This window comes from Hyla sarda, chromosome 4, assembly GCF_029499605.1.
Source record: "Hyla sarda isolate aHylSar1 chromosome 4, aHylSar1.hap1, whole genome shotgun sequence".
Lineage (NCBI taxonomy): Eukaryota > Metazoa > Chordata > Amphibia > Anura > Hylidae > Hyla > Hyla sarda.
The window spans coordinates 243,859,390-243,876,784 of NC_079192.1; the positions used below are offsets into that span (position 1 = coordinate 243,859,390).

Sequence of the window (17,395 nt, forward strand, 5' to 3'; positions counted from 1 at the left end):
GTCCGATCGCCGAATGACTGCTCAGTGCCTGAGATCCAGGCCTGAGCAGTCATCCGGCAGAATCGTTGATCACTGGTTTCTTATGAGAAACCAGTGATCAACATAGAAGATCAGTGTGTGCAGTGTTATAGGTCCCTATGGGACCTATAACACTGCAAAAAAAAAGTGAAAAAAAAAAGTGAATAAAGATCATTTAACTCCTCCCCTATTAAAAGTTTGAATCACCCCCCTTTTCCAATAAAAAAAAAAACACAGTGTAAATAAAAATAAAAATAAACATATGTGGTATCACCGCGTGCGGAAATGTCCGAATTATAAAAATATATCATTAATTAAACCGCTCGGTCAATGGCGTGCGCGCAAAAAAATTCCAAAGTCCAAAATAGTGCATTTTTGGTCACTTTTTATATCATTTAAAAATGAATAAAAAGTGATCAATAAGTCCTATCAATGCAAAAATGGTACCGTTAAAAACTTCAGATCACGGCGCAAAAAATGAGCCCTCATACCGCCCCATACACGGAAAAATAAAAAAGTTATAGGGGTCAGAAGATGACAATTTTAAACGTATTAATTTTCCTGCATGTAGTTATGATTTTTTCCAGAAGTCCGACAAAATCAAACCTATATAAGTAGGGTATCATTTTAATCGTATGGACCTACAGAATACATATCAGGTGTCATTTTTACCGAAAAATGTACTACGTAGAAACGGAAGCCCCCAAAAGTTACAAAACAGCGTTTTTTTTTTCAATTTTGTCGCACAATGATTTTTTTTCCCGCTTCACCATAGATTTTTGGGCAAAATGACTGACGTCATTACAAAGTAGAATTGGTGGCGCAAAAAATAAGCCATCATATGGATTTTTAGGTGTAAATTTGAAAGAGTTATGATTTTTTAAAGGCAAGGAGCAAAAAACGAAAATGCAAAAACGGAAAAACCTCCGGTCCTTAAGGGGTTAAGAGCTCATCCCCAGCCCTCCTTGCAATGTTTTGTGCTGTTTCCTGGACTATAAAGTAAAGGGATACTTGATGAAGCCAGAGCCATTGTTTTGCTTCCTATGTGATTTATGCATATCCCTTGTTGCATCTTGTGGCGTCTTGGTAATTATCTTAGATGTGTGGTAGCTGTGTCATGCACTATGTTTCCCTTTTTTCTTTGAATTGTTTTATCTGTTTATCTAATTTAGCCATATTTTCTTATCAAGGGGTCCCAACACACCTTTATATTCCAGTGTGACCGGCATTAATGAGTGTGGAGTACAGACACCATGGCCCTGATTTACTAAGAGTGGAGTTTTTTTGTTTTGTTTAGTTTTTTTTTCCCAGCAGACATTTTTCCACAATATTTACTAAGGTTTCCCTACATTTTGCACTTTTCCCTTTTTTTTTTTTTTTTACACCTGCTCTGAGTTGTGGGGTTCTCCTAAGCTCAAATCCACCACATTTTCTGTGGAAACATTAGTAAATATATTGGAATTTTTTGAAAATGTCGTGGACACGCCCCCTTTTCCCGACTGCAATGCCCTTTTTTTTTCGAGTTTTCTCAGTAAAATGGGGTTAGTCTGTTTTTTCAATTCAGGTGCAGACAGAATTTCTGCCACAGTGAGTCAGAATCTGTGCACAACCCGACAAAACAGGTCGGGTTTACAATAGTAAATCAGGGCCATTTAGTGACACGTCTGTGACCAAAGACTTTTTATTCTTGGGTTAGAATGAGGCTATATGCCACATCACATGTTCCTCATATTTACTGTTATGGTTAGTAAAATACTTAAATTTAATGTAAACTTTTTCAGCTCTCACGTAAGGACTGCCCTCTTTAGTGGTATGACATGAAATGTAAATGCAACATCTTTATGATACAGGTATCTTACCTTTTTGAAGACTAAACCTATTCGCCTTATTTTCCTACTGAAAAGGAAATTCTGGGTTCATTATCCGTAACTTTCTCATTAACCCAGTGTAGAACAGGCCCCAGAGGCAGATATACACTACCCAAAAAAATAAAGGGAACACTAAGATAACACATCCTAGATCTGAATGAATAAACTAATCGTATGAAATTCTTTTGTCTTTACATCGTTGAATGTGCTGACAACAAAATCACACAAACATTATCAATGGAAATCATATGCATCAACCCATGGAGGTCTGGATATGGAGTCACACTCAAAATCAAAGTGGAAAACCACACTACAGGCTGATACAACTTTGATGTAATGTCCTTTAAAATAAGTGAAAATGAGGCTCGGTAGTGTGTGGCCTCCACCTGCCTGTATGACCTCCCTACAATGTCTGGGCATGCTCCTGATGAGGTGGCAGATGGTCTCCTGAGGGATGTCCTCCCCGACCTGGACTAAAGCACCCGCCAACTCCTGGACAGTCTGGTGTGGCATTGGTCGATGGAGCAAGACATGATATCCCAGATGTGCTCAATCGGATTCAGGTCTGGGGAACGGACGGGCCAGTCCATAGCATCAATGCCTTCCTCTTGCAGAAACTGCTGACACACTCCAGCCACATGTGGTCTAGCATTATCTTGCATTAGGAGGAACCCAGGGCCAACCGCACCAGCATATGGTCACACAAGTGGTCTGAGGATCTCATATCTGTATCTAATGGCAGTCAGGCTACCTCTAGCAAGCACCTGGAGGGCTGTGCAGCTCCCCCAAAGATATGCCACTCCACATAATTACTGACCCACCACCAAACCGATCATACTGGAGGATGTTGCAGGCAGCAGAACATTCTCCACGGCGTCTCCAGACTCTCACGTCTGTCACATGTGCTCAGTGTAAACCTGCTTTTATATGTGAAAAGCACAGGGCGCCAGTGGCAAATTTGCCAATCTTGGTGTACTCTGTCAAATGCCAAACGTCCTTCATGGTGTTGGGGTGTATGCACAAATCCCACCTGTGGTTGTAGGGCCCTCATACCACCCTCATGGAGTCTGTTCCTGACCATTTGAGTGGACACATGCACATTCGTGGCCTTCTAGAGGTCATTTTGCAGGGCTCTGGCAGTGCTCCTCCTTGCACAAAGGCGGAGGTAGCGGTCCTGCTGCTGGTTGTTGCCCTCCTATGGCCTCCTCCACATCTCCTGATGTACTGACCTGTCTCCTGGTAGCTCCTCCATGCTCTGGACACTACGCTGACAGACACAGCAAACCTGTATGAGCTGCACTACCTGAGCCACTTGTGTGGGTTGTAGACTCTGTCTCATGCTACCACTAGAGTGAAAGCACCTCCAGCATTCAAAAATGACCAAAGCATCAGCCAGGAAACATAGAAACTGAGAAGTGGTCTGTGGTCACCACCTGCAGAACCACTCCTTTATTGGGGTGTCTTTCTAATTGCCTATAATTTCCACCTGTTGTCTGTTCCATTTGCACAACAGCATGTGTAATTAATTGTCAATCAGTGTTGCTTACTGGGTGGACAGTGTGATTTTACAGAAGTGCGATTTGATTTAGAGTTGCATTGTGTTGTTTAAGTGTTCACTTTGTTTTTTGAGCAGTGTATTTGTTTGGGGTCTTCATAAGGTAAAATTAATCTATTTAACAAACAACTTTGGGAACCTAGCTAAACTGTCACAATGTACTGTTCTGCTGAGTGGGGGCTTTAATGTGGCTATGAATGTGTATTTAGACTGTAACAGGACTGCCTAAGGTCACCACCCAGAGAGGTGCTAAAAGAAACTCTGCTTCATGTTAACTGGCAATAATAGCATGCAACTTGCTGGTAATTACAGATTCTTGTCCCAGGTACATCTGTCTCAACCCAGAATAGACTACTTTCTAACATCAACAGATTTAATCCTTAGAATCTGACACCTCTCACCTCGGACCCATAATGTGCTCTGACCTCTCACCCATTAGTCTAGCCTCACTAGATGACATTACTAATCCCATATTACTCCCTAATTGTAGAAGCTAAACCCATTACTGCTAATGGACAACGAGTGGAAAATGTCACTTCCACCTTTTAAATGACTCCTTAGATTCTATCATAAAACTGAAATCATGATACAACTCACAACCTACTCCTTCCCTCCAAAATAACTTTCATACTATAGATTCTAGTTAAAACCTGTGTGTTTTTGTATTTTAAACCAAGGATCACCAGATTTAATGTCGCTGTACTGCAGATAGTGACTCACCCTATTTAGATAGTGATTGTTGCATACAGTGTGCTCCGATGTAATGAAAAATGCTACAGAATTACAGGATAGTTTTACTTTCACTTTAGACGTCGCGCTCAACTTTGATCCCGGCATCTAAAAGGTTATCGGCCTGATTGGCGGTACCCGGCATTAGCCATGGGTCCTGGCTGCCCGTAGCTGCCCGTTACCCACAGGGTTTAACCCATTCTCCGCTAGTGAGAAGGGTTTAAACTCTGTTAGCGGGACTCAGGACGTACAGGTATGCCCTGAGTCCTTAAGGACTCTGGAACAGGGGCGTACCTGTACGCCCTGCATGCTTAAGTGGTTAAAGGGGTACTCCCATGTAAAAAAAAAAAATTTTAATCAACTGGTGCCAGAAAGTTAAACAGATTTTTAAATCACCTCTATTAAAAAATCTTAATCCTTCCAGTACTTTTTAGGGGCTGTATACTAAAGAGAAATCCAAAAAAGAAATGCATTTCCTCTGATGTCATGACCACAGTGCTCTCTGCTGACCTCTGCTTTCCATTATAGGAACTGTCCAGAGCAGCATATGTTTGTTATGGGGATTTTCTCCTGCACTGGACAGTTCCTGAAATGGACAGCAGAGAGCACTGTGTTCATGACATCAGAAGAAATGCATTTCTTTTTTGGATTTCTCGTAAGTATACAGCCCCTAAAAAGTACTGGAAGGATTACGATTTTTTAATATAAGTGATTTACAAATCTGTTTAACTTTCTGGCACCAGTTGATTTAAAAAAAAAGTTTTCCACGGGAGTATCCCTTTAACCCCTTAAGGACGCAGGACGTAAATGTACGTCCTGGTGAGCTGGTACTTAACGCACCAGGACGTACATTTACGTCCTAAGCATAACTGTGAGCATCGGAGCAATGACCGGATCATGCGCGGCAGGTCCCGGCTGCTGATCGCAGCCAGGGACCCGCCCGTAAAGGCGGACATCCGTGATCCCGCGGATGTCCGCCATGAACCCCTCAGATGCCGTGATCAATACAGATCATGGCATCTGCAGCATCGCAGTAAGTAAAATGGATGAATGGATCGCCCGCAGCGCTGCCGCGGCGATCCGATCATCCAGCACGGCAGACGGAGGTCCCCTCACCTGCCTCCGCTGCCTTCCCGGCTCTTCTGCTCTGATCTGCCTTCCCGCAGACCAGAGCAGAAGATGACCGATAACACTGATCAGTGCTATGTCCTATACAAAGCACTGAACAGTATTAACAATCGAATGATTGCTATAAATAGTCCAATATGGGGACTATTAAAGGAAATCTGTCATCAGAATCACCCGCACTAAACCTGTTACACCGGCTTGTAGTGCGGGTGATTCTGATTAAAACGCTCCTTACCCTGTTAAAAACGGTTCAGCGGTTCTTCAGATATCTTTATTTTTAGTTTTCTGTTATTCCCTGGCTTGGGACTCAGTGGGAGGTGTTATCATCTGGGACTCGCCACACGTCATTATAGCTGGGCGGAGCTGCCGCCCGGCTCATGAATATTCATGAACTTATCCTCGTAGTCTAACTCCTTTTTCTAGGTCTGGTGGGGAGGGCCGCGTGGATAAGTTCATGAATATTCATGAGCCGGGCGGTAGCTCCGCCCAGCTATAATGACGTGTGGCCGAATCCCAGATGATAACACCTCCCACTGAATCCCAAGCCAGGGAATAACCGAAAACTAAAAATAAAGATATCTGAAGCGTTTTTAACCAGGTAAGAAGCGTTTTAATCAGGATCACCCGCACTACAAGCCTGTGTAACAGGTTTAGTGCGGGTGATTCTGATGACAGATTTCCTTTAAAGTGTAAAAATAAAAGTAAAAAAATAATTATTATTAATGTTAAAATATGTGGCCTTTCCATTTAATCACAGTTGGATATATACAGATCCCAATGCATACAGGGCTTTGTACAGCCGATTCTGTTACTTTTTAAACCTGCACAAAATATCAATTCAGCCAGTAAACAAGCATTTCCTCATCGGTCAATTGCTTGCCCTTTTACATGGGCTAAGGATTGGGAACAGGAATGTTTAGTCTTTCATTGAGGGGGGTGGCTGCGCGTGTCACGTGACTCTTTATATTGTGGGTCTAACACGTTCTCTTCAGTGTGATAGCATACCGCCCGATCCTCCACTCCCACACAACGGGATGTTCTGCACTCACTCTCACGCTGTGAGAGCAGAGAGATCTGGGTAGAGACGCGGAGAGATGCGGAGAGGATCGCTGCTCTCATCAGTGCAAAGTTGCTGTCTCCAAGCCAGGGGAGAGCAGGAGCTTCATGCCGCCTCCTTATCCCCACTCCCCCTGCAGCTTTCTTACTGCTCCTTCCAATGATTTTCATTGTTCAGAGCCAGGGGAGAGCGCAGACACATGAAACTGCACCCGCCTGGCTCTGATCTGCCATGTATGCTTAATAAAAGTAATATATGTTTATATTTTAATTTATATATGTATATATTATATTAATTACTTTCAATTATTTTAATTTTTTTTACTATTTGTTTAATTTTTTTTTTCTTTGTACCATATAATATAGCTGCAGCAGCGGGGTCTGTAGCAGAAAGTGTCTGCTACATACCCGCTGTCTGCAGTGGGAGTGCCTGGGGATCGGGGCATGGAGAGACAGCAGGGTCTGTAGCAGAATATATCCGCTACCTCCCTGCTGTATCCCCACGGGACCTGAGCTGAGGCAGCCCGCAGGAAGGGTAGAGGGGAGCCGAGGCAAGGAGCGAGTTGGGAGCGTGGGGTATACTAGGGGGCAAACAACTTATTTTAAGCATAGATGGGAGGGTTGGGAGCGCGGGGTATGCTCAGAGGCGAACAACTTTTATTGAGCATACATCGGAGATTGCAGAGAATTAAGAATTAGTGGAAGGAGCAGGCAGTAAGCTGCAGGGGGATAAAGAGGCTGCATAAAGCCCCTGCTCTCCCCTGGCAGAGCCGAAGCTGTGGGGAGCAATCCTCCACTCTCCCCTGGCTGTGATCGTGGAGAAGGAGCAGACAGGAAGCTGTGGGAATAACGAGGCTGCATAAAGCCCCTGCTCTCCCCTGGCTCAGAGACTGCAACTTTGCCCTGCATCTCTACCCCGATCTCTATGCTCTCACTGTAGGAGAGTTTGTGCAGAACAACTCTGTGTGAGAGACCGCAACTTTGCCCTGGTGAGAACGGGCATCCTCCCCACATCTCTACACCGATCTCTCTGCTCTCACAGCAGGAGAGTGTGTGCAGAACATCCCGCTGTGTGAGAGTGGAGGATTGGGCTGTAGACCCACATTATAGATGGTCACGTGACACCAATGGTAGTGGGCGGGTGTGCACATGTAAGCCAATGAAGAATCCTTAGTCCAGCACTGAAAAGTGCTGAGTCATCTATCACATTCTATCGCAAACACTGAATTTTTCATTACACCGGCAGCTGAGTGGAGCTGATCGGTACTATCACGACAGAATCTCGATATCCCGATCAGCTTACTGGATGACGGGAGGGTCTTTAACTGCCTCCTCATCATCCGATCAGCGATCTGCTGCTCCATTCCTGCTCAGCAGGCTGGAGCAGCAGAGCGCCAATAACACTGATCTATGCTATGGCATAGCATTGATCAGTGTATGCAACCAAAAGATTGTATGGTAAAGCCCCCTATGGGGGCAAAAAAAGAAAAAGAATAAATATTAATCACCCCCCTTTTCCTAAATTTAAAAAAAATAAATAAAATGTAATAAAAAAAATAATCATATGTGGTACCGCCGTGTGCGTAAATGTCCGAACTATTAAAATATAAGGTTAGCTAAACTGCACGGTTGATGACATACACGTAAAAAAAAATACTAAAATCCCAAACTGTGAATTTTTGGTCACTTCATATACCATGAAAATATTAATAAAAAGCGATCATAAAGTCCCATCAAAACAAAAATGGTACCTATAAAAACTACAGGCCATGGCGCAAACAATTAGCCCTCATAAAGCCCCGTACGCGGAAAAATAAAGTTATAGGGGTCAAAAGATGACAATTTTGAACATACTAATTTTGGTGCATTTAGTTATGTTTTATTAAAAGCAGTAAAATAAATAAAACCTACATAAATTGGGTATCCCTGTAGCCGTATGGATCTACAGAATAAAGATAATGAGGGGCATTTACTAAGGGGCTTAGTCATTTTTTTCTGACTATTTTTGGCGCTAAATTGTTGCAATTGTGCCTACCCTATTTTTCATGCGACTTTCTCTAGCAAGAGCTAGAAAGTCAAATTTTTTTTTCCCCGCTTGATTTACGCTAGTTTGCATTTTTGACTTGCAGTGGCATTTATTAACTGCGACAGTCGCAGCTACGCAATAAACAGTCGCAACGGCCGTAAAAATTGACTAAATTTACTCCAGCTCCAACACCCGGGCTCCGACATACTTTCTCCCCGCTACCCTCACTTCGCTACAGGGACACTGCAGTGATTTACATCCCCCCCCCCACCTGCCAGCGCCACACTACTCGCATCTGTCTAACTGTTGCAAGACTACAAGTCCCAGCATGCCCTTACAGTGAGGACACGCTGGGAGTTGTAGTCTTGTAGCAGCGGAAGCTGAGCGGCGCGGGCGGGAGACAAGGGGGGATGTATATCAGTGTCCCCATAGGTGAGGATAGCGGGGAGGCAGTATGAGGAGCCCGGGCGGCTGCACTGTAATGTCAGCCCGGGCTCCTGCCCTGACAGCCAAAGGCTTTGGCTGTCAGGGCATGCTGGGTGTTGTAGTTTTGCAACAGCTGGAGGGCCACAGTTTGCAGACCACTTGTTTGTGGTCTGTAAACTGTAGTCCTCCAGCTGTTGCAAAACTAAACAGCTGAAGGGGACCGGCGAAGACGTTCACTTACCCTTCCGAGGCTCCAGCGACTATCGGTGACGGAGATCGTCGGGCGGCACTGTCTTGCGGCAATGTCATGCGGCGCTGGATCCTACGGAAGCCGGTAAGTTGCCCAAGCCCTAAAACAGTGTTTCCCAACCAGGGTGCCTCCAGATGTTGCAAGACTACAACTCCCAGGTTGGGAAACACTGTGCCTGGCCTCCGCCCCACCTTACTGTAAGGGCATGCTTTGTTTGATTTTAATAAATTGGTTAATGAGGGTTGTGGGGGAGTGTTTTTTGTAATACATTTTTTTTAAAACCTGTTGTGTTTATTCCTTACTTTACTTGACAGGCTTAGTAGTGGAAGCTGTCTTATAGACTGAGTCCATTACTAAGCTGGGCTTAGCGTTAGCCACAAAAACAGCTAGCGCTAACCCCCAATTATTACCCCGGTACCCAACGCCACAGGGGTGCCGGGAAGAGCCGGTACCAACAGGCCCGGAGCGTCAAAAATGGCGCTCCTGTGCCCAGGCGGTAACAGGCTGGCGTTATTTAGGCTGGGAAGGGCCAGTAACAATGGTCCTCGCCCACCCTGGTGACGTTAGGCTGTTACTGTTTGGTTGGTATTTGGCTGAGAATAAAAATAGGGGGGATCCTATGCGTTTGTTTTTAAATAAATAATTAAATAAAAAAAAAAAAAAAAAAAAAACACATAGGGTCCCCCCTATTTTTATTCTCAGCCAAACACCAACCAAACAGTAAGAGCCTGGCGTTACCAGGGTGGGCGAGTACCATTGTTACTGGCCCTCCCCAGCCCAAATAACGCCAGCCTGTTACTGCCTAGGCCCAGGAGCGCCATTTTTGACGCTCCGGGCCTGTTGGTACCGGCTCTTCCCGGCACCCCTGTGGCGTTGGGTACCGGGGTAATAATTGGGGGTTAGCGCTAGCTGTTTTTGTGGCTAACGCTAAGCCCCGCTTAGTAATGGACTCAGTCTGTAAGACAGCTTCCACTACTAAGCCTGTCCAGTAAAGTTAAAAAAAAAAAAAAAAAAAAAAAAAACAACCGGTTTAAAAAATATTTTATTACAAAAAAAACACCCCCACAAGCCCTCGTTAACCATTTTATTAACATCAAGCAAAGAAAAACGCTGGTCGTCGAAGTAGTCCACCGAATCCGAAGGAGTCCACAGGATACACGGATCTGTAGAAGAAATAACAAAAAATTAAAATAAAAAAAAGAGTAAGTACATTTAGGGAGAAAATACAGTGTTAAAAAAAAATGTAATAAACACACACACACTAAACACCGTTTACCACTATTCTGAGCCATGACTACAATTTAGTTATTGAATTATTTAGATGTGGTGAAAAAGCTAAAAAAAACAAACTCAAAAACAAAAGATCCAGAAGGAAACCTAGCAGCCAAACCTATTCAGACAGCAGGAAAAAGGAACAGACTATTTTTTTCTACTACATGAAGTAAATTTCCCACTTTTGCCAAATTTATTAACGCCGTGCAACAATTTAGTAAATTTGTCGCACATAGTCAAAAATGAAGTAGAAAAAAACAGGGTAAAAACCAGACTACATAGTAAAAGATTAGTAAGTGCCCCTTATAGTCATTTTTACACAAAAGTGCATTGCGTAGAAACAGAAGCCCTAAAAAGTTGCAATATTGCTTTTTCTTTTTTTCATTTCACCCCACAAATATTTTTTTTTGTCCTGCCGCAGATTGTTATAAAATAAGTTATGTCATTTCAAAGTACAATTGTTGGTGCAAAAAACAAGCCCTTAAATGGGTCTGTAGGTGCAAAATTGAACGTGTTATGATTTTTAGAAGGTGAGGAGGAAAAAAACTGGTGCAAGAAAGTTAAACAGATTTAGTAAATTACTTCTATTAAAAATCTTGATCCTTCCAGTATTTTTCTTTTTGGATTTCTTTTGCCACGACCACAGTGCTCTCTGCTGACACCTCTGTCCATTTTAGGAACTGTCCAGAGCAGCAAATGTATGCTATGGGGATTTTTTCCTGCTCTGGACAGTTCCTGACATGGACAGAGGTGTCAGCAGAGAGCACTGTGCTCTTGACAGAAAAGAAATCCAAAAAGAAAATAATTTCCTCTGTAGTATACAGCTTGTAAACAGTACTGGAAGGATTAAGATTTTTTAATAGAAGTAATTTACAAATCTCTTTAACTTTTTGGCATCAGTTGATTAAAAAAAAAAAAAATTCCACCTGAGTACCCCTTTAACGACCACGGACGTAAATGTACGTCCTGGTTTGGCGGACTTCCCGCACCAGGACGTACATTTACGTCCTGTGTATGACCGCGAGCATCGGAACGGTGCTCGCGTCATACACGGCAGGTTCCGGCTGTTAGTAGCAGCCCGGGACCCGCTGGTAATGGCCGACATCCGCGATCGCGCGGATGTCCGCCATTAACCCCTCAGATACCGTTATCAATACAGATCACGGCATCTGTGGCAGTGCGGCACTTTGAATGGATGATCGGATCGCCCGCAGCGCTGCCGCGGCGATCCGATCGTCCTGCATGGCGGCCGGAGGTCCCCTCACCTGGCTCCGACTGTCTCCTGGGGTCTTCTGCTCTGGTCTGAGATTGAGCAGACCAGAGCAGAAGATAATCGATAATACTGAGCGGTGCTGTGTCCAATGCATAGCACTGCACAGTATTAGCAATCAAATGATTGCTGTAGATAGTCCCCTATGGGGACATAAAAAGTGTAAAATAAAAGTTGAAAAATTTAAAAATAAAAAGTAAAAAATCCCCTCCCCCAATAAAAATGAAAATTGTCAGTTTTTCCCATTTTACCCCCAAAAAGCGTAATTTTTTAATAAACATATTTGGTATCGCCACGTGCGTAAATGTCCGTACTATCAAAATATAATGTTACTTATCCCGTACGGTGAATGGCGTAAACGTAAACATTTTTTTTAAAAAGTCCAAAAATGCTGCTTTTGTCACATTTTTATAAAAAAAAAAAAATTAATAAAAAATGATCTAAAAGTTTATATATGCAAATGTGGTATCGATAAAAAGTACAGATGACAGCGCAAAAAATTAGCCCTCATACCGCTCTATATACGGTAAAATGAAAAAGAAATAGGTTGTCAAAATAGGGCGATTTTAGATTACTGATTTTGTACAAAAAGTTTTAGATTTTTTTTTAAGCGGTACGAAAATATAAAAGTATCGAACCATGGTTATCATTTTAATCGTATTGACCATAATCGTATGGTTATCATTTTTACCGTAAAGTGTACAGTGTGAAAACAAAACCCTCCAAAATGTGCAAAATTTTGTTTTCATTTAAATATCCTCCCTAAAAGAAATGTTTTTTGGGTTCGCCGTACATTTTAAGGTAAAATGAGAGGTTTCATTACAAAGTACAATTGGTCACGCAAAAAACAAGCCCTTATATATGGGTCTGAAGATGGATTTTAGAAGGCGTTATGGATTTTAGAAGGCGAGGAGGAAAAAACGAAAACCCAAAAATAAAATTGGCCTGGTCCTTAAGGTTAAAATGGGCTTGATATGTTGTAAAGCATACAAAACCAAAAGGTATTGCAATTGCTTTCATTAGAACATTTTCAGTATTTCATACTGAAAAAGCCAGTCAAACTGCTCCCCTTGCCTGCTTGGACACATACTAGTCCTGCTATGTCAATGCATCATCACCTACAGTACAGACCAAAAGTTTGGACACCCCTTCTCATTCAGTTTTCTTTATTTTCAGGACTATGAAAAATTGTAGATTCACACTGAAGGCAACAAAACTATGAAATAACACATGTGAAATTATATACATAACAAAAAAGTGTGAAAATGTGTCATTCTAAGTTCTAGCCACCTTTTGCTTTGATTACTGCTTTGCACACTCTTGGCATTCTCTTGATGAGCCTCAAGAGATAGTCACCTGAAAAGGTCTTCCAACAGTCTTGAAGGAGTACCCAGAGATGCTTAGCACTTGTTGGCCCTTTTTTCCTTCACTCCGCGGTCCAGCTCACCCCAAACCATCTCGATTGGGTTCAGGTCCGGTGACTGTGGAGGCCAGGTCTTCTGGCGCAGCACCCCATCACTCTTCTTCTTGGTCAAATAGCCCTTACACAGCCTGGAGGTGTGTTCCTGTTGAAAAATAAATGATGGTCCAACTAAACGCAAACCGGATGGAATAGCATGCCGCTGCCAGATGCTGTGGTAGTCATGCTGGTTCAGTAGGCCTTCAATTTTGAATAAATCCCCAACAGTGTCACCAGCAAAGCACCCCCACACCATCACACCTCCTCCTCCACACCAGCACACCTGTGAAGTGAAAACCATTTCAGGTGACTACCTCTTGAATCTCAACAAGAGAATGCAAACTGTGTGCAAAGCAGTAATCAAAGCAAAAGGTGGCTACTTTGAAGAACCTAGAATATGACATATTTTCAGTTGTTTCACACTTTTTTGTTATGCATATAATTCCACATGTGTTAATTCATAGTTTTGATGCCTTCAATGTAAATCTACAGTTTTCGTAGTCATGAAAATAAAGAAAACTCTGAATGAGAAGGTGTGTCCAAACTTTTGAACTGTACATTTTCATGGACACACCTCCTTGATTGACAGCTGACAGCGCAGGGCTCACAGCTGGAGGAAAAATCCTCCCACTGTCAGCTTGTGTCCCGCTACTGTCAGTGAGGACAAGCTGGGAGTTGTAGTTTTGCTAATGCTAGGGGAGATGTGAGCAGACTGAGGGAGGGGGCGGAGACATGCACAGTGAGGCCACGACCCCTCCCTTTGAGAGGAATTCAGACTAGTGAGCTAAATTAAAAGTGTATTAAAAAATTAAATAAAGGTGCTAGACACATAAAAATTAGATGTACATGGTCAGGATTATGTACTAAGTGATATATTTAAAAAAAAAAATTTTGGGATCTGACTGGTACGCTTTAAGGTGAAAATGGGCTGAGTCCTTAAGGGGTTAAGGATCGGTGGCAATTTTTTTTTTTTTTTTTTTTTTTTTTTTTTTTTTTTTTACATGTCACAAAGCTTTTTTAAATGACTGTGGCAGTTTTAAAATCCTGCATGACCCCTTTAAAGCCTGCCTTGAATTGTAAGATTTCTTGACTTACAGGCAGCCTTTCAGGTTCTGTGTATTAATAGCAAGCAGATTGTGTAAAGAATTATCTTATCTCTTCTCCTACGATTTAGTCAACACTCAAGTATCCAGTTATTAAGGTAGTTTATTACGAATACATCTATGTACAAGGATGAGCATCCTTACATTCTAAGAAAGGTAAAGAGACTCATCCCTAGAAAGGGATGTCCGTTCTTTTTATCTTTTCACCAACATTGCCTGATTGGTTAGAGTCCACTTGTAGCTTGTGAGGTATGTAAACTTTATTACCAATGAGAGTGGACCTTGTACAAGTTGTGGAATGTCTTTGTTTTAAGCAAATTGGGTGTGCACACCATTATACGTGCTGTAATACAATTTAAGCATTTATGTACAATAGAAAACCCTTAGATACATAATAAAAGCATTTTATATATAGTGTTAGATATATAGTAAAAGCATTAGATACATAGCATTAGATATATAGTAAAAGCAGGTACACTTCTATTTTCCTATAACAGATTGCTGTCTGAACAACCCTAACATCTATCTTGTAATAGTTTTTTCCCCCCTTTAGTACTTGTTATTAACAATCTTTTCTTTTTCTTTTTTCCCCCCATAACAGTGATGAGCTGTTTGCGTTTCTTCTAAAGCTGAATCGACAGTGTAATGCTATAACTCATGCAGTGGTAGCAGTAAGCGGTCAAATACCTCTGAATCCTCAAAAGGTAAGTATATTGTTCTGATGAATAAACCTGTTTGTAGTTTTGGTTGATCCTTTTCATCAGCTGCAATTTACTTTACAAACTGCTGACAATATTAGATAGCTGTTAGGGCGAGGATACACATAGTAACGTTCATATTTCTAATAATGCTTCTGTAATGTATGTAAAAAAAAGTTATTCTGTCTAGTGCCTATTGACAAAGAGGTGTTCCCATGCTTCTGAAGTACTGAGGGCTGGAACCCCTCCTTATTGCGCGCTCTCTCTCTCTCTCTCTCTCTCTCTCTCTCTCTCTCTCTCTCTCTCTCTGTCTCTCTCTGTCTCTCTTTCCCTTTCTGAATGGGACCTGATGGGAACCATGGGTAAACCTTTATAAGGCTGCACTCACACCCTGTTTTTACGTTATGGATGCCGGATCCAGCTGGGGACTCTCCCGTACCCCAGCCGGACCAGCGCTGAAATCCATTTACTTTAATGAGCCAACCGGAGTCAAACGATGACTCCGGTCGGCTCATTTTTGACCCGTATGCAGTTTCCTGACGGGACCTAAAACCGTAGTATAATACGGTTTTAGGTCCGGTCACAAAACCCGATACGGGTAAAAAATGAGCCGACCGGAGTCATCGTTTGACTCCGGTTGGCTCATTAAAGTAAATGGATTTCAGCGCTGGTCCGGCTGGGGTACGGGAGAGCCCGGTTTGCCCGTCCCCCAGCCGGAGCCGGATTTATTGCTACGACCCTATCAATTTTCACATTTTAGTTTTTTACTTTGGAATACCCCTTTTTACAAGCTAAGAGATGCTCCTGTTAATATTATTTATATTAAATTCATGCTCTTGCATGCAAGGCAACAAAGAATATTCTGATAAACCTCAGACTTTTGAAGTTGCATATAACTGTGATATTTTCATTTACTACCATTTTACTACCATCTGTTTTGTATTTCTCTTTTTTGGTATTCTGTTTTAGTTTTGTGTGGCTTTCCAGTGTCATAGCAGTGCAGAATGCACATTCAATATCATAAAGGTGCACGCATAGGGTGGTGGGGGGGGGGGGGGGTTTACGAAGTGCAATTATTTTTGGAAGTGGCTAAAACGGAAGAAAAAAGCTAATTCCTTTTCTAGCTGCATTTTCACACACATAGAGGTGCATGCATGGGGGGGTAGTTATGAAGTGCGATTATTTTTGGAAGTGGCTAAAACGGAAGAAAAATCTCAAATTTCTTTGCTAGCTGCATTTTCGCCGGGACATGCAGCGGTGTCGCAGGGGGATAAATAGCCGATAATTTATACCGGAATATCGGTATAAGTTATCGGCTATCGGCCCTAACCTCCACCGATTATCGGTATCGGCCCTAAAAAAACGATATCGGTCGATCCCTAATAGAAACAGAGCTGTTAATGCCATCCTCGATAACATTGATAAATAAATTAAACAGCTGGCCCAGTACTGATCCTTGGGGTACACCACTAATAACCGGGGACCAATCAGAGTACGAATCATTGACCACCACTCTCTGGGTACGATCCATGAGCCAGTGTTCAATCCAGTTACAAACTAAAGTTTCCAAACCCAAAGACCTTAACTTACCTGTCAGACGTCTATGAGGGACAGTATCAAACTCTTTAGAAAAATCCAGAAACACTATATCCACAGCCATTCCTCTGTCAAGGCTTCTACTCACTTCTTCATAAAAGCAAATTAGATTGGTTTGACAACTTCTATCCTTAGTAAACCCATGCTGGCTATCACTTATGATACAATTATCCCCTATGTATTCCTGTATGTAATCCCTTATAAGTCCTTCAAACAATTTATCCACAATGCACGTTAGACTTACCGGTCTATAGTTTCCTGGGGAAGACCTAGAGCCCTTTTTGAAGATTGGCACCACATTCGCCTTGCGCCAGTCCCTTGTCACAATACCAGACACCAGTGAATCTCTAAATATCATGGGGTACAGGGGTACAGATATTACTGAACTTGGTTCTCTAAGAACTCTAAGATTTGCTTACATTTATATTACTTAGCTTACCTTGTACCATTTCTACATTAAGCCAGTTCAGTACATTACATGATGTGTTACCAGCACTGACCTGGCCAATGTCAGCTCCTTCTTCCATAGTATATACAGAACTAAAGAACCCATTCAGTAGCTCTGCTTTCTCTAGATCGCCCGTGACAACCTCCCCATTATCATTATTAAGGGGTCCTACATGCTCTGTCCTTGTTTTTTTTGCATTTAGATATCTAAAAAAAATATTTAGGATTAGTTTTGCTTTCTTTGGCCACCTGTCTCTCATTTTGAATCTTTGCTGTTTTTATTACATTTTTACAGATTTTATTAAGCTCTTTGTACTGTTTAAATGTTATAGCTGACCCCTCAGATTTGTATTTTTTGAAGGCTATTTTTTTGTTGTTTGTTGCTCTTTAACATCAATTGTCAGCCATGTAGGATTTAGTTTTAATAGTTTATATTTGTTCCCCTTTTGTATATATTTAGCTGTATAGTTATTTAGAGTTGATTTAAAGATGTC

General features: G+C 42.1%; 1 protein-coding gene across 4 annotated transcripts in view; it reads left to right on the top strand.

The window, feature by feature from the left end:
- The window catches only part of ASZ1 (ankyrin repeat, SAM and basic leucine zipper domain containing 1), a 323,240-nt gene that overhangs the window by 209,305 nt on the left and 96,540 nt on the right, over positions 1–17,395 (top strand). For all 4 annotated transcript variants that reach the window (XM_056573848.1, XM_056573849.1, XM_056573846.1 and 1 more), the window contains exon 11: positions 14,762–14,864. In XM_056573848.1, coding sequence (XP_056429823.1) covers positions 14,762–14,864 — 103 coding nt within the window. The remainder of the gene's footprint in view (positions 1–14,761; positions 14,865–17,395) is intronic.